The sequence below is a fragment of the Pseudophryne corroboree genome, chromosome 2, assembly GCF_028390025.1.
Source record: "Pseudophryne corroboree isolate aPseCor3 chromosome 2, aPseCor3.hap2, whole genome shotgun sequence".
Lineage (NCBI taxonomy): Eukaryota > Metazoa > Chordata > Amphibia > Anura > Myobatrachidae > Pseudophryne > Pseudophryne corroboree.
In genome coordinates this window covers 258643478-258671074 of record NC_086445.1, presented here as the reverse complement: position 1 = coordinate 258671074, position 27597 = coordinate 258643478, and the positions used below count along the sequence as shown (strand labels likewise).

General features: G+C 46.4%; 1 protein-coding gene across 6 annotated transcripts in view; it reads right to left on the bottom strand.

Moving 5' to 3' along the window:
• Nucleotides 1–197: 197 nt before the first annotated feature.
• Nucleotides 198–27597, bottom strand: part of ARF3 (ADP ribosylation factor 3) — a 92515-nt gene continuing 65115 nt past the window's right edge. For all 6 annotated transcript variants that reach the window (XM_063952706.1, XM_063952707.1, XM_063952704.1 and 3 more), the window contains 3 exons: nucleotides 20265–20375; nucleotides 7407–7531; nucleotides 198–6105 (listed from right to left, as the gene is read on the bottom strand). In XM_063952706.1, the coding sequence (XP_063808776.1) occupies nucleotides 5944–6105; nucleotides 7407–7531; nucleotides 20265–20375 (398 nt within the window). In that variant the 3' untranslated portion in view covers nucleotides 198–5943. The remainder of the gene's footprint in view (nucleotides 6106–7406; nucleotides 7532–20264; nucleotides 20376–27597) is intronic.

The window sequence follows — 27597 nt, the reverse complement described above, 5'->3', positions numbered from 1 at the left end:
TTATGACCTAGGGATCATAGTAACATATTACCAAACGTAGTGACTATAGCAGTAAGATTCATGTGAATACAGCATATGAAGTGAAAATTAGTAAAAGAATTTCTTTTTAACAGCTTCATCCACTCGCCTCTTCAATTGTCAGATTCAGACAACAGGAAACTGAAATCTTGGGTTAACACAAGAAAAGAAACACAGTCTTGCTTCCAGTGGTTTAATTCAATTTAAACACATACAGCTTACATTCCAAAGTATACAAACAGAAAGAGAATACCCAACTCAAACCACACGTTCCATTATACAGACCAGAGGTAAAAGAGACAGAGAGCACAGTTAAAAAGTCTACTGAGGCAACAGTATTAACTAAGGAAAAAAACCTGATTACAACCAAACAATATCAATAAATATCAAATCACTGAAAATAAAAATGGTCCCTTATGTGGAAAGTGCACTACATGGTTTGAAAAACAATGGCTGCTCAGGTTTATCAGTGCCACTTTCTTGATGGACACACCTCAGGGTTCAAGGGAATATAGGCAATAACACCCAGGAGTCTAACTACCAGCAGCAACTCAGGGTATATTACAAAGTCTCCAAGAAATCCAGGATGGTAAGTGCCCCAGTTTGCCTGCATTTTTCAAAGTGCTCCAAGTTTCCTCCTCTTTAAATACATTACTTCCTACAATGTTGGCTCCTCAGTTTTGAAATATTGTTGCATCTAAGGGATACAATAACCAATGTATTTTCTGAGTAAAACACTGCTACTCAATCTTATGTACTATTTTGCACTGTGTTGACTTTCTCCCGTCTGTAGCACAGCGTTCTGGTCTCTCATACAACACTTGCACCTGCTAACTGTTGTGGATAAGCCCTGTAGCTGCACTGTGACTTCAGTGTACACCTGATAGCACAGCTGCAGAAAGTGAAACACCAACCGTCCATGTTCAACAATATTTGGTTCTCTGTAAATCAGGATTCTGGAATTGTCATCCATGCCTAAGGCAGGGTTCTAGAAAGGCTTTCCCTTTCTATTTTTGTATGTTTTTTTTCTTTCCTCTAAGACGCCTATATAAAAATATATATTCATGTCCATATGTTCTGAAGAAAAAAAAAAGTCCTATCAGTCAAAAATCAAAGCAAAAGTAACTAATAACAAAAAAAACCCTGAAAAGAGTCGTATGTACAAAATGGAGTTTTTGACACCACACATTTTAAATACTGGGTGTGAAATGAGATAGCAAACCTCTCCCTACATCAGGGGTAGGCAGCCGTGACACTTCAGCTGCTTTGTAACTACACAATCCAGCCACAATTTGTTCATGCCCTAACAGCAAAACTGTAGCAAGGCATGCTGGGATGTGCTGTTCCACAGCAGCTGGAGTGCCACAGATTGCTTCCCTTGCCCTACATAATGGCACAGGTCACGGTCTCCTGCAGGATGTTCCCATCTGCAGATGCTGTGACCATTATGATGACCTTATAGTTGGGTATAAATGGACATGCTGGAGACTTACAATATAATAAGGTGGTCAGACTGTAGTCAAACTCACCTTTATAAAAGTATTCCTGATTTACTGGACACATCAAAAATGTGATAACTGGTCAGGTCATTGAGATGGAAATACATGACGTGGATAAAAATGATGTTTTTTTACAAATAGTATGTGATTCATAAGATTCTCATTGTCAAGTAAAACAATGGAATTTCTTAATTAGAAAAAATAAATAAATAAAAATAACTGTTTTGAATAACAAACAAGATTATATACTGTGTTTTATCACTTAGCCATTGGGTGGCTCTGTTTTATTGCGCTTTATGGATATTTAAAATGACACAAAAGTGCTGTTTAGTAAATAAATCAAAATGTTTTATGTTTACAATTCATAATATTATTTATGGAATTTTAGACATTTCCAGTATTTTTTATAGTTTCAAACATGTCATGCAGTTGTTTATTTTGCTTTTTCAATGTACAGTACTAGCACTTAGGGGGTAAGTCAGAGTTGATAGCAGCAGCAAATTTGTTAGCAGTTGGGCAAAACCATGTGCACTGCAGGTGTGGTAGATATAACATTTGCAGAGAGAGTTAGATTTGTGTGGGTTATATTGTTTCTGTGCAGGGTAAATACTGGCTGCTTTATTTTTACACTGCAACTTAGATTTCAGTTTGAACACACCCCACCCAAATCTGACTCTCTCTGCACAGGTTATATCTGCCCACCTGCAGTGCACATGGTTTTGCCCAACTGCTAACAATCTTACATTGGTAAAGCAAGCACCATGGCAGCAGCCACTCACAGAAATATAAATATGCAGATAACTAACAGACATGGGGCCTAATTCAGACCTGATCGCAGCAGCAAATTTGTTAGCTAATGGGCAAAACCATGTGCACTGCAGGGGGGGGAGGGGGGGGGCAGATATAACATTTGCAGAGAGTGTTAGATTTGGGTGGGTTATATTGTTTCTGTGCAGGGTAAATACTGGCTGCTTTATTTTTACACTGCAATTTAGATTTCAGTTTGAACACACCCCACCCAAATCTAACTCTCTCTGCACATGTTACATCTGCCTCCCCTGCAGTGCACATGGTTTTACCCATTAGCTAACAAATTTGCTGCTGCAATCAGATCTGAATTAGGCCAATTGGCCTTTGAGGGAGATTTCAGTTGTGAGCGATATGTGTGGGCTCGCTGGAACGGTTAGACAAAGGCCCTCCGTCACCAATGTCCTCACTCATTTTTCCCTGATTTCAAAGAGGGGAATAGGAAAATGAGATTACCTACTGTATTAAAAGGTAATGTTCGCATCCAGGCATAGGGCCGGATTAAAAGATAGATGAAGACCACACAGCCTCTGTGTCTTTGTACGCAGCAGCTGGAGATGTTACTGCCGTAGGAGGAGTCTTGTGTAATTAGAGGACACCTGCCAGCTTCCCAGATCTGCCGCTGCGAACTAAGGCGAAGCAATGGCTCATCTGTGAGGACATCGGACATTTGACTAACCCTCAGGTTACTCAAGATATCTATCCGGAGTAATCATGCTGCTGAGGCCAGTAAATCTGCGCCAGAATATGCAGACCTTGACCTCTGCACGCCTACAAAACGGGGCTGACACATGTCCTCCGCAAAATGGGGCTTACATGCTGTGGGGTCCAGGGCGCTGCGACCGATGTCGAGTTCTGTACATGCACAGATCTCACACCATCAGAGGTGTATATAAACATCAGTTTTGTATACATCTCTGAATCAGGCCAATTGCTCACAAATTAATACCCACCTAAAAGACTGTGGGAGAGATGTACTAGAGGGGAGAAAAGAGGCAGTGGAAAAATTGCCCATGGCAACCAATCAGCATTGAAGTAACATTTATAATTTGCATACTATAAAATTATACAGAGCATCTGATTGGTTGCCATGGGCAATTTATCCACTGGCTCATCTCTCCACTCTTACCACTGCTTAGTACATCTCCTCCTAAGAGGTCTATGTACTAACACTTGGAGAGAGATAAAGTGGATGGAGATAAACTACCAACCAACCAACCAGCTGCTGTCATTTTTCAAACACAGCCTGTAACATGGCAGTTAGGGCGGATTGGCTGGTACTTTATCTCCATCCAAGGCTTAGTACATCGACCCCTAGGGGCCTGATTCCGAGGTGCGAGTAATGCAAAAATAGAGCATAACTGTACCTGGACAAGCCATGTTTTTCATTTGCATGCATGTTAAATACCGCTGCTTTCGCATGTAGGCCACAAATACTGGGCAGCTTTGTTTTGCACTGCAATTCAAATTTGTTTTTGGACACATCTCTCCCAAATGTAAATCTCTCTGCACATTTTAAACCTGCCTCACCTGCAGTTGCACAGTTTTGACCAAGAGTACTTGCTCTTTTCGCTTTACTCCCAACTCAGAATCAGGCCTTATGAAAAGAAACACGTACACTTTGTTCATTTAGGAATGGATAGCTTGATTGATAATGGTGCTCTAACTACAACTAAAACAGAAGCGAGATAGAGCAGTCAAAAGCAACCTCTTGCACATGTTCATTATAAAATATGCTTTAATTAATTTTCATTCCTCTTTTTTCTTTGTACGGACCTTTGGCATGTGACCACGCAGGAGCGTTTGTCGTAGTGAACTGTTGATTTGGGCACTACACTGTTATTTCACTTTGGAGTTAAATCCTATTGCAATGCAGCTTTTCCAACTCCTACAGTAGCAGACTTTTACTCAGAAAAGATGAGAACTCAGAAATTTGCGTCCGTTAAAAAGGGCCAAATTAGGGATAGTCAACCTTTGCTATTTCTGATTTAAATCTCCCATGATGCTCAGCTAATTGCTGTGGACCAGAATACTGTCTATGCTGGAGCCACAGGAAAGCAATATAGCATTATAACAATGAAGCATTATAGGTCTGTTAATCTGTATCAAAATCAGATATGATTGGGTGTGATTTTTGCATTCGACTTTCATTCCAAGCCAATAATACTCATTATTCCATCTGAAAACATTCTGCAGACAGAAAAAAGGTCACTTGGAAAATCTGTTTCAAATCTATGATGTAAAGATGAATCACCTTAGCACTAAATCCCTGTCATGCCTTTAGCTTCAGAGACAGTAACAAGTTGTGAAAAGATCCAGCTTAAAACCATGAGCACAATGGCCTGTATACTTTCATATAAAGTAGAATTATCGTGCCAATTTCGATTTAAAAATAAAGATTTAAGAACCAAGTTTGAATAGAAGTGTCAGTGCATGTTATACACAATTCTTCATTTTACTTTACTTTTTTTAATGCAAATAAATGCACTTGGAGTTTTAACAGCTGGACCCGTTCCCAGTGATGTAACTGACAGGAGGAGTGTAGATTGCCACAGTTACATCATTGGGAGCTGCTGGAGTCATTATAAATAAGGGTGGCGAGATTTAACTACTAGAGCACAATGTGCTCGGATAACCTCTTATTTCATTACAGCAGGTGTTTAGAAATTAAAAGCACAACCCGCATGCACAGTTCATATACATTTAGTTATCCCACTGGCTCTACACAGTTTCTAAGGAAATACTATGGCTTTGTGCGGTCAGCTCGAACCATCAAAGTATGCAGAATTCAGTTTGATGACAACCACTGCATCTTTATTGCACTACGCTTCATTAGAACACCTCTATTCAAACAGAGTACAGAAGACAACTCTTGCATATCTGATACAAATGAAGCACAAGAGCAGCAGAACCTGGTTTAAGCACCACCCAGTAAGAAATATGCTTATTTATACCACAGTATAAGTATGGGGTTAATTTCATATTCGGTAGATGACAGATTATAAAGCCTTGTAATATAAGTAAGAGTAAAAAGTAAAAGGTTAGAAAAAATGGCCTTGTTGTAGTAATACAAGTCACATTTATTTTATATTAGGATCCAATCTTGATGTACCCCTTCTTAAAACAAATATAAATGCAGTTTACTCGGTTGCTTTACTGACTGTCATGTATGAACCATTGACACACCTGCCTTAAAAACAAACACGATAAGCCAAGAACATCTCTCAGTCTTCAGCTTAGGGAGCATCCACAGAACATACAGACACAAAACAGCACAGCTCCCAAACCCCTTCCGTACCAACCCTGTCTACAGGGGGTAGATTGTTATGGCATGTACTGCCAAATCTCACAAGTCCTCCCCCACCCACCGTTTCCAAAGGACAAATAAAGAGCAACAGCAGCTGGATGAGTCAGAAGAAACACGGCACCCGATTAAAAACACCCCAAACCAAAACGGCAAAGTAAGCGTATGGAACCAGGAGGGGCAGTTGGGATAGGATGGTCTGCGTAAGAGGCCAAACCCAACCTGCTCTGGCTGAGGAGGAAAATTTGGATGGAAAGGATGGGGGGAGGAAAAGTCAGGCGCACACTGGGGAGGCAGAAATAGGGCCAGGAGTCATTACTTCTTGTTCTTTAGTTGGTTGGCTAGCCAGTCCAGCCCTTCGTAGAGACCATCTCCACTGGTGGCACAGGTGGACTGGATGTACCAGTTGCGGTGACGCAGAGAATGTAGACCCAGCTTGTCTGTAATTTCAGCAGCATTCATAGCATTGGGAAGGTCCTGTAAAGAAATTATTAAAAAAGGAGTCAATTTGACCCATTACCATCATAACCATTGATAAAGACAAATAGTGTATTATGTGCACACAGTATTTTTCAAATGTATAATGACTTCAAAAACATAATTTAAGAGACACTATTCCCCAGCACACATTACAGGAATAGATGAAACGTTGCAACTTGTCCTTGCTTTAAACAGTGCGTTCAGAGTGTTCTTAACACTGATCTACTTACTCATTATCTCCTGCATCATCTACTGCAACAGATACATGCCAGCCAAGAGAGAGACAGGTCTCCAGGTCGACAGTAACTAGGTCGACCACTATTGGTCGATAGTAACTAGGTCGACAGTCTCTAGGTCAACATGTTCTAGGTCGACAGGTCAAAAGGTTGACATGAGTTTTCCACAATTTTTTTCTGTTTTTGACCTTTTTCATACTTAATGATCCACGCAGACTACAATTGGGAATGGGAACCTGTGCCGAGCGCAGCAATAGCGGACCAAGGCACCTTGCCCAAAGCTGTGAGGGGACACGGTGCACTAATTGGGGTTCCCGGTCACTGTACGGAGAAAACTACACCAAAAATAAATAAATAAATAAAACTCATGTCGACCTTTTGACCTAGAGACCCTGTCGACCTTGCATACCACATCCGAGAGAGACCACCCTCCAGAGAATCCCAGATAGCGCAGCTAGGTGGAAGGTGTTGTGCCACAACTGTGAGTGCCTTAAAAATGCACCAGTTCATTAAAGGCTACCACTAATGCATCCATTATTTCCTTACTAGCCTAGGCTCCCTTTGTTCACATTCTCATTCATCAGTACTACTTGTCCATTAGAAAGCAAGCTTTCATGTCTTTGTATTCTACCTCCACTTCATCATGACACTTGTATTACAACTTATTATGCTTCTTGAAAGTCCTGTACTTTACTTGTTGTTCCTCGAGGTCTTTCTAATACTTTCTACTTCCTTACTGAATGCTGCTAGGTACTTTTGTAGACGCCTTATAAATAAACAGTCATAATAACAGTGTACTATGCAATAAATGAGGGCTCCCTTAGAACTCTGTTTTTTTATAATGGGCTCAGGAATGCTAGAGGCAACACTGAAATTGACACAAAGCAAAGGCTTGTCAGAAAGCGTGTATGTACAGGTCCATTCGCTAACATTATGATTTGTTGTCAGAGACCATTTACTGGGTTTATTGCCACTTATTTAATGCGCTTTATTTTAATGCCTTCTGTATAAGGCCAAATAAGGGCAGCGGGCTACAGAATTCTGAAGTTGACACAAACAAACCTGTTTATTTGCAAAAACAAGCAGTACAGCATCCCGAAGCTCGTCTTCAGCCAGCATCCTCATTAACTCCTCGCGTGCCTCGTTAACCCGTTCTCTGTCATTACTGTCTACCACAAATATTAACCCTGCAAAACAGAAAATATGATTTTAATTACCTACCGGTAAATCCTTTTCTCGTAGTTCGTAGAGGATGCCGAGGTCCACATTAGTACCATGGTGTATAGAACGGGTCCACTAGGAGCCATTGGCACTTTAAGAGTTTGAGAGTGTGGGCTGGCTCCTCCCTCTATGCCCCTCCTACCAGACCCAGTCTAGAAACTGTGCCCGAGGAGACGGACATCTTCGAGAGAAGGATTTAACACAGATAAGTGGCGAGATTCACACCAGCTCACACACAAGGCAAACCAAGTTAACTAGCTTAAAACATCAGCAACGGCTGAACAGGATTACTTACTAAGTAACAAAACAGTACTTACCAAGAACTAAGCAGTACTGAACTAAATAACCACTGCAGGATCATGAAGCGCTGGGTGGGCGCCCAGCATCCACTACGGACTACGAGAAAAGGATTTACAGGTAGGTAATTAAAAATAAGAATTTACTCACCGGTAATTCTATTTCTCGTAGTCCGTAGTGGATGCTGGGGACTCCGTAAGGACCATGGGGAATAGACGGCTCCGCAGGAGACTGGGCACATCTAAGAAAGATTTAGGACTATCTGGTGTGCACTGGCTCCTCCCCCTATGACCCTCCTCCAAGCCTCAGTTAGGAACTGTGCCCGGAAGAGCTGACACAATAAGGAAGGATTTTTGAATCCCGGGTAAGACTCATACCAGCCACACCAATCACACCATATAACACGTGATAGGAACCCCGGTTAACAGTATGATAACAAATGGAGCCTCTGAAGAGATGGCTCACAACAAAACCCGATTTTTGTAACAATAACTATGTACAGGTATTGCAGACAATCCGCACTTGGGATGGGCGCCCAGCATCCACTACGGACTACGAGAAATAGAATTACCGGTGAGTAAATTCTTATTTTCTCTGACGTCCTAGTGGATGCTGGGGACTCCGTAAGGACCATGGGGATTATACCAAAGCTCCCAAACGGGCGGGAGAGTGCGGATGACTCTGCAGCACCGAATGAGAGAATTCCAGGTCCTCCTCAGCCAGGGTATCAAATTTGTAGAATTTTGCAAACGTGTTTGCCCCCGACCAAGTAGCTGCTCGGCAAAGTTGTAAAGCCGAGACCCCTCGGGCAGCCGCCCAAGATGAGCCCACCTTCCGTGTGGAATGGGCTTTTACAGATTTAGGCTGCGGTAAGCCTACCGCAGAATGCGCCAGCTGAATAGTGCTACAAATCCAGCGCGCAATAGACTGCTTAGAAGCAGGAGCACCCAGCTTAGCGGGTGCATACAGGATAAACAGCGAGTCAGTCTTTCTGACTCCAGCCGTCCTGGAAATATAAATTTTTAGGGCCCTGACCACGTCCAGCAACTTGGAATCCTCCAAGTCCCTAGTAGCCGCAGGCACCACAATAGGTTGGTTCAAGTGAAAACCTGAGACCACCTTTGGGAGAAACTGAGGACGAGTCCTCAATTCTGCCCTATCCATATGGAAAATCAGATAAGGGCTTTTACAAGACAAAGCCGCCAATTCTGAAACCCGCCTGGCCGACGCCAAGGCCAACAGCATGACCACTTTCCACGTGAGATATTTTAAATCCACAGTCTTAAGTGGTTCGAACCAATGTGATTTCAGGAATGCCAAAACCACATTGAGATCCCAAGGTGCCACTGGGGGCACAAAAGGAGGCTGAATATGCAGTACTCCTTTGACAAAAGTCTGAACTTCGGGTAGTGAAGCCAGTTCTTTTTGGAAGAAAATCGACAGAGCCGAAATCTGGACCTTTATGGACCCCAATTTGAGGCCCAACGTCACCCCTGCTTGCAGGAAGTGCAGGAATCGACCCAGTTGAAATTCCTCCGTCGGGGCCTTTATGGCCTCACACCAAGCAACATATTTTCGCCAAATGCGGTGATAATGTCTTGCGGTGACATCCTTCCTGGCTTTGATCAGGGTAGGGATGACTTCCTCCGGAATACCCTTTTCCTTCAGGATCCGGTGTTCAACCGCCATGCCGTCAAACGCAGCCGCGGTAAGTCTTGGAACAGACAGGGTCCCTGCTGCAGCAGGTCTTGTCTGAGCGGCAGAGGCCAAGGGTCCTCTGTAAGCATCTCTTGAAGTTCCGGGTACCAAGCTCTTCTTGGCCAATCCGGAACCACGAGTATGGTTTTCACTCCTCGCCTTCTTATTATTTTCAGTACCTTGGGTATGAGAGGTAGAGGAGGAAACACATAAACCGACTGGTACACCCATGGTGTCACTAGAGCGTCCACCGCTATCGCCTGAGGGTCTCTTGACCGGGCGCAATATCTTTTCAACTTCTTGTTGAGGCGGGACGCCATCATGTCTACCTGTGGTTTTTCCCACCGGTTGACCAGCATTTGGAAGACTTCTGGATGAAGTCCCCATTCTCCCGGGTGGAGGTCGTGCCTGCTGAGGAAGTCTGCTTCCCAGTTGTCCACTCCCGGAATGAACACTGCCGTCAGTGCTAACACATGATTCTCTGCCCATCTGAGAATCCTTGGGGCTTCTGCCATCGCCATCCTGCTTCTCGTGCCGCCCTGTCTGTTTACATGGGCGACCGCCGTGATGTTGTCTGACTGGATCAGTACCGGCTGGTTTTGAAGCAGGGGTCTTGCCTGGCTTAGGGCATTGTAAATGGCCCTTAGCTCCAGGATATTTATGTGAAGAGAAATCTCCTGATTTGACCACAGTCCTTGGAAATTTCTTCCCTTTGTGACTGCCCCCCAGCCCCGAAGGCTGGCATCCGTGGTCACCAGGACCCAGTCCTGTATTCCGAATCTGCGGCCCTCTAGTAGATGAGCCCTCTGCAGCCACCACAGCAGCGACACCCTGGTTCTGGCCGATAGGGTTATCCGCTGTTGCATCTGGAGATGGGACCCGGACCATTTGTCCAACAGGTCCCACTGGAACGTCCTTGCGTGGAACCTTCCGAATGGAATTGCTTCGTACGAAGCTACCATTTTTCCCAGGACTCGTGTGCATTGATGTACCGACACCTTTCCTGGTTTTAGGATGTCTCTGACCAGAGATGACAATTCCTCTGCTTTTTCCAGTGGAAGAAACACTCTTTTCTGGTCTGTGTCCAGAATCATTCCCAGGAACAGAAGACGTGTCGTCGGGACCAGCTGTGACTTTGGAATGTTTAGAATCCAGCCGTGCTGTTGTAGCACTTCCTGAGAAAGTGCCACCCCCACTATCAACTGTTCTTTGGACCTCACCTTTAATCAGGAGATCGTCCAAGTACGGGATAATTAAAACTCCCTTCTTGCGAAGGAGTATCATCATTTCGGCCATTACCTTGGTAAAGACCCTCGGTGCCGTGGATAACCCGAACGGCAGCGTCTGGAACTGATAGTGACAGTCCTGTACCACAAATCTGAGGTACTCCTGGTGCGGAGGGTAAATGGGGACATGCAGGTACGCATCCTTGATGTCCAGGGATACCATGTAATCCCCCTCCTCCAGGCTCGCAATAACCGCCCTGAGCGATTCCATCTTGAACTTGAACCCTTTGATATAAGTGTTCAAGGTTTTTAAATTTAAGATGGGTCTCACCGAACCGTCCGGTTTCGGTACCACAAACATTGTGGAGTAGTAACCCTTTCCTTGCTGAAGGAGGGGTACCTTGACGATCACTTTCTGTGAATACAGTTTTTGAATAGCCACCAACACTGCCTCCCTGGCAGAGGGAGTTGCCGGCAAGGCAGATTTTAGGAAACGGCGGGGGGGGGAGACGTCTCGAATTCCAGCCTGTACCCCTGAGATACTACTTGAAGGACCCAGGGATCCACTTGTGAGAGAGCCCACTGTGCGCTGAAAAACCTGAGACGTGCCCCCACCGTTCCCGATTCCGCCTGAGCAGCCCCAGCGTCATGCTGTGGACTTACCGGACGCAGGGGAGGACTTCTGCTCCTGGGAACTAGCTGTGTGCTGCAGCTTTTTCCCCCTTCCTCTGCCCCTCGGCAGAAAGGATGAGCCTCTAGCCCGCTTATTTTTCTGGGGCCGAAAGGACTGTACCTGATAATACGGTGCTTTCTTTTGCTGTGGGGTAGCCTGTGGCAAAAAAGTTGATTTCCCAGCAGTAGCTGTGGAAACGAGGTCTGAAAGACCTTCCCCAAAAAGTTCCACCCCTTTATAGGGTAAAACTTCCATGTGCCGCTTGGAGTCGGCATCACCTGACCATTGCCTAGTCCATAACCCCCGTCTGGCGGCAATGGACATAGCGCTTATTTTTGATGCCAGCAGGCAAATATCCCTCTGTGCATCACGCATGTATAAGACCGCGTCTTTAATATGGTCAATCGTAAGCAAAATATTGTCCCTATCCATGGTATCAATGTTTTCCGACAGGGACTCTGACCACGCAGCAGCAGCACTGCACATCCAAGCTGATGCAATAGCGGGTCTCAATATAATGCCAGTGTGTGTGTATATAGCTTTTAGGGTACTTTCCAGCTTTCTATCAGCAGGTTCTTTAAGGGCGGCCGTATCCGGAGACGGTAGTGCCACCTTCTTTGATAAGCGTGTCAATGCTTTATCTACCCTAGGGGGTGTTTCCCAGCGTGACCTATCCTCTGGCAGGAAAGGGTACGCAGCCATTAACCGTTTAGAAATGATCAATTTCTTATCTGGGGAAGTCCACGCTTCCTCACACACCTCATTTAATTCGTCAGATGCAGGAAAAACTACTGGTAGTTTTTTCTCACCAAACATAATACCCTTTTTTGTGGTACCTGGGGTATCATCAGAAATGTGTAAAACATTTTTCATAGCCTCAATCATATAACGGGTGGATCTATTGGAGGGTACACTCGTCTCATCATCGTCGACACTGGAGTCGGTATCCGTGTCGACATCTGTATCTGTCATCTGAGGTAGCGGGCGTTTTATAGCCCCTGATGACATTTGAGACGCTTGGACAGGCACAAGCTGAGTAGCCGGCTGTCCTATGTCGTCAAACCTTTTATGTAAGGAGCTGACACTGTCACGTAATTCCTTCCATAAGTCCATCCACACTGGTGTCGACCCCGCAGGGGGTGACATCACATTCACAGGCATTTGCTCCGCCTCCACATCATTATCCTCATCATACATGTCGACACAGCAGTACCGACACACAGCAGACACACAGGGAATGCTCTTACAGAGGACAGGACCCCACAAAGCCCTTTGGGGAGACAGAGGGAGAGTATGCCAGCACACACCAGGGCGCTATATAACACAGGGATATCACTATACAGAGTGTTTTCCCCTATAGCTGCCTATAATATATATATATATATATATATACTGCGCCTAAATTGTGCCCCCCCTCTCTTTTTTACCCTTTCTGTAGTGCAGGACTGCAGCGGAGAGCCAGGGAGCTTCCTTCCAGCGAAGCTGTGAGAGAATAATGGCGCCAGTGTGCTGAGGGAGTTGGCTCCGCCCCTTTTTCGGCTGGCTTTCTCCCGCTATTTTATCGTTTCTGGCAGGGGTTAATATACACCTATATAGCCTCTGGGGCTATATATGGTGTTAGTTTTGCCAGCCAAGGTGTTATTATTGCTGCTCAGGGCGCCCCCCCCCCCCCCCCAGCGCCCTGCACCCATCAGTGACCGCAGTGTGTGGTGTGCATGAGGAGCAATGGCGCACAGCTGCAGTGCTGTGCGCTACCTTGGAGAAGACAGAAGTCTTCAGCCGCCGATTTTCTGGACCACCTTCTTGTTTCTGGCTCTGTAAGGGGGACGGCGGCGCGGCTCCGGGAACGGACGACGAGGTCGGGTCCTGTGTTCGATCCCTCTGGAGCTAATGGTGTCCAGTAGCCTAAGAAGCCCAAGCTACCACCACTTAGGTAGGTTCGCTTCTTCTCCCCTTAGTCCCTCGTTGCAGTGAGCCTGTTGCCAGCAGGTCTCACTGAAAATAAAAAACCTAAACTATACTTTCTTCTAGGAGCTCAGGAGAGCCCCTAGTGTGCATCCAGCTCAGCCGGGCACAGAAATCTAACCGAGGCTTGGAGGAGGATCATAGGGGGAGGAGCCAATGCACACCAGATAGTCCTAAATCTTTCTTAGATGTGCCCAGTCTCCTGCGGAGCCGTCTATTCCCCATGGTCCTTACGGAGTCCCCAGCATCCACTAGGACGTCAGAGAAATCCTGTTTTTTCTTACATCCTAGAGGATGCTGGGGTCCACATTAGTAGCATGGGGATGTACCAAAGCTCCCAGAATGGGAGGGAAAGCGCAGAGGCTCCTGCAGAACCGACTAACCAAACTTTAGGCCAGAGTATCAAACTTGTAGAACTTTGCGAACGTGTTCGACCCCGACCAAGTAGCTGCTCAGCAGAGTTGTAATGCCGAGACACCCCGGGCAGCCGCCCAGGAAGAACCCACCTTACGAGTAGAGTGGGACTTAACAGACGTAGGACATGGCAAGCCTGCCATAGAATACGCATGCTGGATAGTGAACCTGATCCAGCGAGAGATCGTCTGCTAAGAAGCAGGACACCCAATTTTCTTGGGATCATACAGGACAAACAGAGAGTCCGACTTTCTGTGACGAGCAGTCCTCCTCACATAGATCTTTAGAGCCCTTACAACATCCAAGGACTTTGATGAAATTGATGAGTCAGTCGCAACTGGCACCACAATAGGTTGGTTGATATGAAATGCCGACACAACCTTCGGAAGAAACTGCTGTGTCCGAAGCTCAGCTCTGTCTTCATGGAAGATCAAGTATGGGCTTTTACATGACAAAGCTCCCAACTCCGACAAATGTCTAGCTGAAGCTAAGGCCAACAAAGTGACAGCCTTCCACGTGAGAAACTTGACCTCAACCTCCTGTAGAGGTTCAAACCAGTCCGAACTGCAGCACTACGTTAAGATCCCAAGGCGCCGTAGGCAGTACAAAGGGAGGTTGGATGTGCAGAACTACCTTCAAAAAAGTCTGACCCTCAGGGATGACAGCCAACGGTTTCTGGAAGAAAATGGATAGGGACGAAATTTGGACCTTTATGGATCACATATCCACACCTGCTTGCAGGAGGACGACAAAAAAAGTCCCAGTTGAAACTCCACCGCAGGAAACTTCTTGGACTCGCACCAAGAGACATATTTTTTCATAATACAATTGTAATGTTTTGACGTTACTCCTTTCCTAGCCTGTAGGTATAACCTTGTTCGGAATGCCCTTCCGAGCTAGTATCTGGCGTTCAACCTCCATGCCGTCAAACGTAGCCATGGTAAGTCTTGATAGGCGAACGGCCCCTGCTGCAGCAGGTCCTAACGAAGAGGCAGAGGCTCTTCTAGCAGTAGATCCAGAAGATCTGTGTACCAAGCCCTTCTCAGCCAGTCCGGAGCGATGGGGATTGCCTGAACTCTTGTTCTCCTTATGAGTTTGAGAACTCTTGGAATGAGTGGGATTGGAGGAAACACGTACACCGACTGGAACACCCACGGAGTCACTAGGGCGTCCACCGCCACTGCTTGCGGGTCCCTCGACCTGGAACAATACAGCCGAAGCTTCCTGTAGAGACGAGAGGCCATCATGTCAATCTGGGGTACGCCCCAAAGATCTGTTACCTCTTTGAACACCTCTGGATGGAGTCCCCACTCTCCTGGATGGAGATCGTGTCTGCTGAGGAAGTCCGCTTCCCAGTTGTCTACTCCCGGAATGAAAATCGCTGACAGCGCCAACGCGTGCTTTTCTGACCAGAGGATGATTCTTGTTACCTCTGACATTGCAGCTCTGCTCTTCGTTCTGCCCTGTCGGTTTATGTAAGCCACTGTCGTTACATTGTCCGACTGCACTTGAATGGCCCGATTTCTTAGAAGATGGGCCGCTTGGAGAAGACCGTTGTAGACGGCTCTTCGTTCCAGAATGTTTATCAGCAGGCCGGCTTCCAGACTTGACCACCTTCCTTGGAAGGTTTCCCCTTGAGTGACTGCGCCCCAGCCCCGGAGACTTGCATCCGTGATTAGAAGGATCCAGTCCTGAATACCGAACCTGCGGCCCTCCAGAAGGTGAGGTGATTGCAGCTATCAGAGGAGTGAAATCCTGGCCTTTGGCGACAGACGTATTCTCTGGTGCATGTGTAGATGGGATCCCGACCACTTGTCCAGGAGATACAGTTGGAAGGACAGAGAATGAAACCTCCCATACTGCAGAGCCTCGTAAGACTCCACCATCTTCCCCAGAAGGCGAATGCACTGATAAATCGACACCCGGGCTGGCTTCAGGACATACCGGACCATTGTTTATATTACCAACGCTTTTTCCTCTGGAAGAAACACCCTCTGCGCTTCCATGTCGAGGATCATTCCCAGCTAGGACAACCTCCTGGTTGGTACCAAATCTGATTTTGGGAGATTCAGGATCCAACCATGTTCCCTGAGAAGCTGGGTCGTGAGAGCTATGGACCGTAACAGCTTCTCTTTGGACGAAGCCTTTATCAGCAGATTGTCTAGATACGGAATTATTTTCAACCCCGTGTCTACGGAGGAGAAGCATAATTTCCGCCATCACCTTGGTGAATACCCTTGGTGCTGTGGAGAGGCCGAATGGAAGGGCCTGGAACTGAAAATGACAGTCCAACAGTGCGAATCGGAGATAAGTTTGATGCTGCAGCCAAATCGGAATGTGGAGGTAAGCATCCTTGATATCCAGTGATACCAGGAATTCCTCCTCCTCCAGACCTGATATCACTGCCCTTAGAGACTCCATTTTGAACTTGAACTCCCTCAGGAAGGGGTTTAGAGATTTTAAGTTCAATATGGGCCTGACCGAACCATGCGTTTTCGGTACCACAAAAAGTTTCGAATAGTAACCTGTGTTTTGCATCTGGGGAGGAACTGGTACAATAACCCGTGCCTCCACCAACTTCTGGATGGCCCCCTGTAGGGTAGCCCTGTCTGACGGCAAGCCCGATTTGAAGAACCGGTGAGGAGGGAGATTTTGAAAGTCCAGCCGGTACCCCTGGAACACAATATCTTGTACCCAGGGATCCAGGCCAGACGACATCCAGACGTGACTGAAATGTCCGAGTCTCGCCCCCAGCGGCCCTACCTCCAGGCCACGCGGTCCACCGTCATGCTGAGGACTTTGGTGTACCGGAAGCAGGTTTCTGTTCCTGGGAAACCGCAGCCGCAGGTTTCTTGGATTTTGGTCGGCCACCTCTAAAGAAGGTGTTGGACGGTTTGGCCTTTCTTGGTTTAGTAACCCGAAAGGACTGTGATGCAGGTGAAGAAAGGGGTTTTTATTCGTAGCCGGAGCTGCTGAGGGAAGAAAAGGGGACATACCCGCTGTAGCCGAGGAGATCCACGCATCCCCAAAGAGAGCCTTACCTGTGTAGGGTAGGGTCTCCACACCTCTCCTGGATTCTGCGTCGGCAGACCATTGGCACAGCCACAGTCCACGACGAGCTGAGACAGACATGGAAGAAATTACTGCAGCCATTGAACCTAGGTCTTTCATGGATTCCACCATAAAACCTGCAGAATCCTGAATGTTATTGAGAAACAATTCAATGTCACTCTTATCTAACGTATCCAAATCCTCAAGTAACGTGCCTGACCACTTTACTATAGCTTTGGAAATCCATGCACAGGCAATAGTAGGACAGAGTATCGCCCCTGAAGCAGTGTATATGGATTTGAGCGTAGTATCAATTTTGCGATCAGCCAACTCCTTTTAAGGCGGTAGATCCTGGAACAGGTAAAACCACCTTTTGAGAGAGTCTGGATACAGACGCGTCCACTATGGGTGGGTTTTCCCATTTCTTTCTATCCTCCTCAGGGAAGGGGAAAGCAACCAGAACCTTCCTAAGGATCTGGAATTTTTTCTCTAGGTTTTCCCATGCTTTTTCAAAAATAGCATTTAATGCTTTGGACGCAGGGAAGGTTAGCAAGGCTTTCTTATTGTTAGTGAAGTAAGCCTCCTCAACCTGGTCAGGTGTTGTGTCAGTAATATTCAACACATCTCTAATAGCCTCTATCATCAACTGCACCCCTATTGCAAGAGATGCGGCCCCTCTGAGCACGTCCCCATCACCGTCTGCCGTGTCGGAGTCGGTATCTGTGTTGTCTTGCATGATCTGGGCAAGAGCATGTTTGTGGGAACCTACAGACGGGGGTCCTGAGGTAACAGAACCGGACCATACTGCCATAGAATTCTGTAAAACCTGAGTTGCAGGTTCATTCTGAGCAACCCTAGCAGGAATCTGAGAAATCATAGTTTTGATAGAGAATAACCACTCAGGCTCCCTTGCTGGTATCTGCGCTACAACAGTGCAATCCTGATTACATGGAATGAGATCATCCTGAGAGGACATATCCTCAGCCGCATACGACACAGCTAACTGGAGACCGCAAACACTATCTCACACACACACACACACACACACACACACACACACACACACACACACACACAGGGTAGGCTAGACAGTTTCCCCCCTGAGAATGGCAAGAGAGACACAGAGTTTGGAGCCAACCCACACACAGCGCTGTTTTAGATAAAAGGACACCCCTTACCAGCGCCCACTGTGTACTGTAATAGTTACACACATCTAATTCACCGCCTCCCAAACCCCACCCCCTTCCCCTTCTACAACTCCCTGGTACTGCACAGGATAGCTGGAGTTGCTTAGAGGGACAGCTCTATCAGCGTCTGTGTACAGGAACTGCAGGCAGGAAAATGGCGATGAACGCTGTTGGGTCCGCTCTGAGGAGAAGCTCCGCCCCTTGAAGATGGCACGTCTTCCCGCACAAATTCTTTATACTGGCCTGAGAACTCAGTCGCTAGGCAGGGGATTCTGTCCCGTGAGCGTCTGAGTATGGAGGATTCTGACGCTAGCTTGGGGATTCAGTCTCCGGTTAGCGTCTGTGACCAGTGTAGGGTATTAAGACGCTGGTTCAGGGCGCCCCTCAAAGCGCCAACACTGTGTGCCGCTGAGCCTTCCCGGAGCGCAGCCGCTCAGAGCTGTTCTCCTACCCTTGTGCCGCCATATCTCGCCTCTTCTGACCTTCTGGCTCTGTAAGGGGGTGGCGGCATGCTGATGGGGTGAGCGATCCCCTGTGGTGGGGAACGTTCGATCCCCTCAGGAGCTCAGTGTCCTGTCAGCGGAGATAGTGGCTCAGACCCCGCAGGGCGGACACTACTCCCCCCCTTAGTCCCTCGAAGCAGGGAGGCTGTTGCCAGCAGCCTCCCTGTAAAAAACTAAACTCTAAAATAAACTTTTACTAAAGAAGCTCTGTAGAGCTCCCCTAGCTGTGATCGGCTCCTCCGGGCACAATTATCTAAACTGGGTCTGGTAGGAGGGGCATAGAGGGAGGAGCCAGCCACACTCTCAAACTCTTAAAGTGCCAACGGCTCCTAGTGGACCCGTCTATACCCCATGGTACTAATGTGGACCCCAGCATCCTCTAGGACGTAAGAGAAAAAATATAAATTTTACTTCTATTCTATCGATTCATACAGCAAAAACACAAACAATGGCTGACAGAATGCAAATAAGATGGAGCACATGATGAATCAAGAAATTACCAACAATTACATCCAGTAGCTTGGTTTGTTTTTTGTAATATGTTGTGTAAAATCTATTTAAATAAACAATAACCTGGAATTAAATGGTTTTAGTCATTAACCGAAAACTTCTTTTGAGCTTATTTCAATGTGTGCTTTGGGACATTTTGCAAGACTAAAGAAAAGCGCTCTGAGAATACAGAAATACAGGGATCTTCTGTCTTTTCCATGCATCTGCCTGCTATTCACATGGGTAGCAGTGTCAAAAGTGAGAAAGAACAAACGCCGGAATATCACTTATGGCCTATTTTCTGCTAGTCCGGCACAGTGCTTTCTTCTGCTCTTGTTCCATGTGGCATGCCACGTGAGAAGATGCTCAGACAATAGACAGCAATAGTTTGACAAGAAAACTGCAATTCAAAGCATCATGGAGCGAGGTGAGGGAGGCGGGCTAATAATACATATAATAATAACAAAACATACTACAAACTAGAAATTATTATTAACTCCTTGTGCTAAAGCTATGCTTTCAATAAAAAAGGAATTATTTTATACAAAGGGAGACATTTATTACACAGCACAGACACAATTCAAATAAAACCAGGAATACGTGTGCAATACTTGTTTATTTTATGTAAACTTATTGCGCTCATGTCTTTAAAAACAAAACAAAAAACAACTGTTAAAAATGAAAAAGAAACAAAATCAAAACAAAGAAACTCATCTGCCTAATGGTGCCCATACACTTGTTAAAAACACATGCGATCGCACTGCGATTCGATAAATATTAAGTGCAGCACATACTATCTTGAGACGCGAGATTCGACCGGCGTGCCCGAGCATCGCGTCGAAAGGTACCTAAAATGTGCATACAATCCTTCAATCTCTCTCACAGATGCGGTCAAAATCGAAGGTTAGCACCGATTATCTCACAAGTGTATGGGCACCATAATAGCTGCTCCAGAGTCATTATTGGTAGAATATGCAGCAGACAGACATGTTTGGTACAGACAATTTAACAATATGGTACAGAGCCCCCCAAACAATGCAAACATATTTTACAAATAAAAAGGTCGACATAACTAAACCTTTGACTCCACAGAAAGAAGAATACGTTTAACACTAAATTTACAGAAACCTCACACGCTGGTGAATTCAAAACAGATTCTTACGCACATTAAATATATAGAAGATATAGAAACCCACCCTGAGTGTTCTGGAAGTAATGTCTCCACAGTGGCCGGATCTTATCCTGACCACCCACATCCCACACAGTAAAGCTGATGTTCTTGTATTCTACCGTCTCTACATTGAAGCCTAGGATGAGAGAAATATTGTGTTTGAGTTTGTTTAATTAACATTAAATAGCTAATAGAAACAGAAATGTAAACATTATATGCACACAACACTCTAACGGTGGTATCCAATTACCTGCTGTCAATGACCGCTGGTAATTGTATCGCCGGGGACTATCCTGTTAGCCCAAGATGCGGCGCACTCTCCCCCCCCCCCCCACAATGTCGGTACTTTATCGCGGATAATGCTTCGGGTGCATGTACTGCCAAATCTCACAAGTCCTCCCCCACAGCATAATCCACTATAAGCGGCTGCCAGAGCCGCAATAACACATGGGATCAGAGATTTTGCCCCGATCTTATGTGATATCGCGTGATCGCGGGCTGTTTTTGGCCTCTAATAGTATACCGTGATAATGACTAATCGGTCATTAATCGCAATATAGACGTTATGGTAAGAACTTACAGTTGATAACGTGATTTCTCTTATGTCCACAGGTATCCACAGGATAACATTGGGTAATGCTGGAGCGACAGCGGAAATGGCACCAACACGGTCACGAGCCTTCTGGCCTCCCAGGATGCATCAGGGCTTCACCATATAATCCAGCCCACTGACTCAGTCAAATCAGTTCTTTCCACAGCGATTTAGGCAGGAGCATCAGGTAGAAACCTATTTAGGCGATAACACACATGCACACCCTTCCATACAAGAGGGAAGAGGTTTTAGTGATTGTCAAGATCCTCAAATCAGATGCGTCAGGGTGGGACCCCTGTGGATACCTGTGGACATAAGAGAAATCACATTATCAACGGTAAGTACTTACCATAACGTCTATTTCTCTGGCTGGGTCCACAGGATTATCCACAGGATAACATTGGGATTCCCAAAGCCAGTTTTAGTGGTGGGGACGCTCCTGATTAGACAGGAGGACCTTTCGCCCAAAGTCTGCGTCATGAGAGGCAAAAGTATCCAAGGCATAATGTCTGATGAATGTGTTTATGGAAGACCATGTGGCTGCCTTACAAATCTGTTCTGCTGAAGCACCCTGTTGTGCTGCCCAAGAAGGACCTACCTTACGTGTAGAGTGAGCAGAGACATTAGCCGGAGTAGGGAGATCTGCATGAAAATAAGCTTCTGATATTACCATTCGGAGCCATCTTGCCAGCGTCTGTTTACTAGCAGGCCATCCTCTTCTATGAAATCCGTAGAGGAGGATGAGAGAATCTGTTTTCCTGATGGCACTAGTACGATTTATGTAGATTCTTAAAGCTCGGACTACGTCCAGCGACGCTTCTCCCGCAGAAAGTCCTGATACCTGAAAGACTGGGACTACAATCTCTTCATTAAGGTGAAACTTTGAAACCACCTTTGGAAGATAGAGCAGTTCTCAGAACGAGAACTGGTTATCTGGAAAAAAACGTAGGAAAGGAGACTTACACGATAACGCTCCTAAGTCTGACACTCTTCTGGCTGACGCCATTGCCAGTAAAAAAAGCACTTTAACCGTTAACCATTTAAGATCTGCTCTCTTAAGCGGTTCAAACGGAAAACCCTAGAGGAATTTAATAACTAAATTCAAATCCCAGGGAGCTGCAGGAGGAACAAATCGAGGTTGAATATGTACAACTCCCTGAAAGAAAGCACGTACATCCTGTAAATCAGCAATCTTTCGCTGAAACCATACAGTTAACGCTGATGCTTGAACTCTCAAGGAAGCTACTTTCAAACCTTTATCTAATCCTGCTTGAAGGAAATCCAAAATCCTGGATACTTTAAAAGATCTTGGATTCAAACTTTTTTTCAGTACACCAATGAATATAGGCTTGCCATATTCTATGATACACACGAGCTGAAGGCTTTCTTGCTCTAAGCATAGTTTGGATTACTTGTTTCGAAAATCCTCTAGCTTCTAAGATAGAGGTTTCAACAGCCACGCCGTCAAAGACAGAGACGATCCAGATGGCTGTGACAACAAGGACCCTGCATTAGCAGATCTGGACGTTGAGGAAGCAGTATCGGTGCTTCCACGGACATTCTCAGTAGATCTGTGTACCAATGCCTTCTTGGCCAAGCTGGAGCTATTAGAATTATTGCTCCCTTTGCTTGCTTTATTTTTCGCACTACTCTGGGTAACAGATATTGGAGGGAACAGATATGCCAGACGAAATTTCCATTCTACTGACAGTGCGTCTACAAGGACCGCTCCGGGATCCTTTGTTCTCGATCCGTACTTCGGAACTTTGTTGTTTAGACGAGACGCCATGAGGTCTATCTCTGGTAGACCCCATCTGTTCACTATTGTCTGAAACACTTCTGGGTGTAATGCCCATTTGGTTTCCTGAATGGTGTGTCGACTGAGAAAATCCGCTTCCCAGTTCAGTACACCTGGGACAAACACTGCTGACAATGCTGGGAGATGGAGTTCTGCCCATCTTAGAATGGGAGTTACTTCCTCCATCAATCTTTTGCTGTGAGTTCCTCCTTGATGATTGAGGTACGCTACTGCTGTCGCATTGTCCGAGCGAATCTGGACCGGTCTTCCTTGCAGACTGTCCTTTGCCTGAACTAGAGCCATGTAAATGGCCCTTATTTCCAACAGATTTATTGGCAGGCGACTTTCCCTTGCGGTCCATTTTCCCTGGAACCAAAGGCTTCCGAGTACCGCACCCCAGCCTTGCAGACTGGCATCTGTTGTCAGGACTTGCCATTCTTTTATCCAAAAGGGTCTCCCCTTGTTTAAATGGTCTGTCTGTAGCCACCACGCTAGAGACCTTTTTACATTTACTGGAAACTTTATCATCTGCTTTTGTCTGATGATTTCCGTCCATTTGATCAGAATAAGGCACTGTAATGGTCTGGAGTGGAATTGCGTATATTCCACCATGTCGAAGGTTGATACCATCAGACCCAACATCGCATTGCTGCATGGACTGACATTGTATGGGCGTGCAACGCTTCCTGAGTCATGACCTGCACCTTGACCATCTTTTTCTCTGGTAAGAAAACTCTCTGTAGGTCTGAATCCAATATGGCCCCCAAATGAACCATCCGCTGTGACGGATTCAGAGACGACTTTTCCCAATTTATGAGCCACCCGTGTCTCTGTAAACAAACTATTGTCTGTTGAAGATGGCTCAGAAGTAACTCCTGCGAATGTGCTAGGATTAACAAGTCGTCGAGGTATGGGAATATTCTTATCCCTTGATTGCGGAGATAAGATGCCATAACGACCATAATCTTGGTAAACACCCTGGGTGCTGTTGCTAGCCCGAAAGGCAAGGCTTGAAACTTAAAATGTTCCTGAAGGATGGCAAACCTGAGGTAGCACTGATGAGACACATGTAGGTAAGCATCCTGTACATCCAGAGATACCATGTAATCTCCCGGTTCCATAGCCAACATTATGGAGCGTAATGTCTCCATGTGGAACCTTGGAATCCAAATGTATTTGTTTAACATTTTGAGATTGAGAATTGGTCGAAATGACCCATTTGGCTTCTGGATTAGAAATAGATTGGAGTAAAACCCCTGTCCCTTTTGTGATGGAGGTACTGGGACAATCACACCTGACTGCAGTAATTTTTGGACTGCTTCTTGCAGGACATTGGCCTTCGACTCTATACGAGACGGGCTGGCGCAAAAAAATCTTTGAGGAGGCTGCTTCCTGAATGGGAACCCATACCCCTGAGATACCACCTTCTGCACTCAAGCATCTGTCGTCGACTGTTGCCATATGTGTGCAAAATGAAGGAGTCGGCCCCCAACCCTGGAATCCTCCAGGCGGAGGCCCGTCTCTTCAGGCTGATGGTTTCTGCTCAGGCTTGGAAGCTGGCTTTCTACTAGCCCATTGCTTCCTACCCCTGGCCGATCTATTGGACTGGGGCTGCTTAGACTCCTCTTTAGCTTTCGCCTTGCTTTGCCACCGAAATGAGCGAAACTTTGAACCCCTAGTCTTAGGGTTATAAGTAGACGGAAATCTGACTTTTTTTTTTATTCAGCCTCTGATTCTAGGATATCCGATAATGGTTTCCCAAACAATATATTACCAATGAAATGCAATGCTTCCAATTCTTTCTTGGATTCCGCATCTGCTTTCCAGGTACGTAGCCAAACTGCTCTACGAGCGGCTACTGTCAAGGCTGAAGCTTTAGAAGCAACTATACCCATATCAATTGCTGCTTCTTCCAAGTATTGGGCAGATTGTCTTGAAAAGGCTTAAAAGATCCTCTTGCTCCCTATTAGGAGAAAAGAGGCCATTCACTAGTTCCTCTGTCCATTCACCCATTGCCTTTGCTACCCAGTCCGAAGCCATAGCAGGTCTTACCACTGCTCCTACTAGAGAAAATAAGATTTTAAACCTACCGGTAAATCTTTTTCTCCTAGTCCGTAGAGGATGCTGGGGACTCCGTAAGGACCATGGGATAGACGGGCTCCGCAGGAGACATGGGCACTAAAAAAGAACTTTAGGTATGGGTGTGCACTGGCTCCTCCCTCTATGCCCCTCCTCCAGACCTCAGTTAGAGAAACTGTGCCCAGAGGAGACTGACAGTACGAGGAAAGGATTTTTGTTAATCTAAGGGCAAGATTCATACCAGCCCACACCATCCACACCGTATAACTTGGAATAAACGAACCAGTTAACAGTATGAAACAAAACAGCATCAGCCCAAGACTGATCAAACTGTAACATAACCCTTATGTAAGCAAAAACTATATACAAGTCTTGCAGATGTAGTCCGCACTGGGACGGGCGCCCAGCATCCTCTACGGACTAGGAGAAAAAGATTTACCGGTAGGTTTAAAATCTTATTTTCTCTTACGTCCTAGAGGATGCTGGGGACTCCGTAAGGACCATGGGGATTATACCAAAGCTCCCAAATGGGCGGGAGAGTGCGGATGACTCTGCAGCACCGATTGAGCAAACATGAGGTCCTCCTCAGCCAGGGTATCAAACTTGTAAAACTTTGCAAAGGTGTTTGAACCCGACCAAGTAGCAGCTCGGCACAGCTGTAATGCCGAGACCCCTCGGGCAGCCGCCCAAGAAGAGCCCAACTTCCTAGTTTTTGGTAACGGCAATCCAGCCATAGAATGAGCCTGCTGAATCGTGTTACAGATCCAGCGAGCAACCGTCTGCTTAGAAGCAGGAGCGCCAACCTTGTTGGCTGCATACAGGACAAACAGTGCCTCTGTTTTTCTGACCCGAGCCGTTCTGGCCACGTAAATTTTCAAAGCCCTGACTACATCAAGGGACTCGGAATCCTCCAAGTCTCGCGTAGCCACAGGCACCACAATAGTTGGTTCATATGAAAAGATGAAACTACCTTGGGCAAGAATTAAGGACGAGTCCGCAATTCTGCTCTATCCACATGGAAAACCAGATAGGGGCTTTTGTGAGACAAAGCCGCCAAATCAGACACTCGCCTAGCCGATGCCAAGGCTAACAACATGACCACTTTCCAAGTGAGATATTTTAATTCCACCGTTTTAAGTGGTTCAAACCAGTGAAACTTAAAGAACCGCAACACCACGTTAAGGTCCCAGGGTGCCACTGGAGGTACAAAAGGAGGCTGAATATGCAGCACTCCCTTAACAAAAGTCTGTACTTCTGGGAGAAGCCAATTCCTTCTGAAAGAAGATGGATAGGGCCGAAATCTGAACCTTAATGGAGCCTAATTTTAGGCCCAAATTCACTCCAGTCTGTAGGAAGTGAAGGAAACGGCACAGATGGAATTCTTCCGGAGGAGCATTCCTGGACTCACACCAAGAAACATACTTCCGCCAAATCCGGTGATAATGTTTTGCTGTCACGTCCTTCCTAGCCTTTATCAGAGTAGGAATGACCTCATCCAGAATGCCTTTTTCCGCTAGGATCCGGCGTTCAACCGCCATGCCGTCAAACGCAGCCGCGGTAAGTCTTGGAACAGACAGGGCCCCTGTTGTAACAGGTCCTGTCTTAGAGGAAGAGGCCACGGATCTTCTGTGAGCATTTCCTGCAGATCCGGATACCAGGCCCTTCGCGGCCAATCTAACAATGAGAATTGCCTGTACTCCTCTTTTTCTTATTATTCTCAACACCTTGGGGATAAGAGGAAGAGGAGGAAACACATAGACCGACTGGAACACCCACGATGTCACCAGGGCGTCCACTGCCACCGCCTGAGGGTCTCTTGACCTGGCGCAATACCTCTGTAGTTTCTTGTTGAGGCGGGACGCCAACATGTCTATCTGGGGCAGTCCCGACAGACTTGCAATCTGTGCGAAGACTTCCTGATGAAGTCCCCACTCTCATGGATGTAGATCGTGTCTGCTGAGGAAGTCTGCTTCCCAGTTGTCCACTCCTGGAATGAACACTGCTGTCAGTGCGCTTACATGATTTTCCGCCCAGCGAAGAATCCTGGTGGCTTCCGCCATTGCCACTCTGCTCTTTGTTTCGCCTTGGCGATTTACATGAGCCACTGCGGTGATGTTGTCTGACTGAATCAGAACCGGTAGATCGCGAAGCAATTCTCCGCTTGACGGAGGGCGTTGTATATGGCCCTCAATTCCAGGACGTTGATGTGAAGACAAGTCTCCTGGCTTGACCAGAGACCTTGGAAGTTTCTTCCATGTGTGACTACTCCCCAACCTCGGAGGCTCGCGTCCGTGGTCACCAGAATCCAGTCCTGAATGCCGGACCTGCGACCCTCTAGAAGGTGAGCACTCTGCAGCCACCACAGGAGAGATACCCTGGCCCTGGGGGACAGGGTGATCATCTGATGAATCTGTAGATGTGACCCGGACCACTTGTCCAGTAGGTCCCATTGGAAAGTCCTCGCATGGAACCTGCCATAGGGAATGGCCTCATAAGACGCCACCATCTTTCCCAGGACTCGAGTGCAGTGATGCACTGACACCCTTTTTGGCTTCAATAGGTCCCTGACCAGAGACATGAGTTCCTGGGCCTTTTCTATCGGAAGATAAACCCTTTTCTGGTCCGTATCTAGAATCATGCCTAAGAAGGCCAAACGAGTCGTAGGAACCAACTGTGACTTCGGAATGTTGAGAATCCAGCCGTGTTGTTGTAACACCTTCAGCGAGAGTGATACGCTGTACAGCAACTGCTCTCGTGATCTCGCTTTTATCAGGAGATCGTCCAAGTATGGGATAATTGCGACACCCTGCTTGCGCAAGAGCACCATAATTTCCGCCATTACCTTGGTGAAAATCCTCGGGGCCGTGGAAAGCCCAAACGGCAATGTCT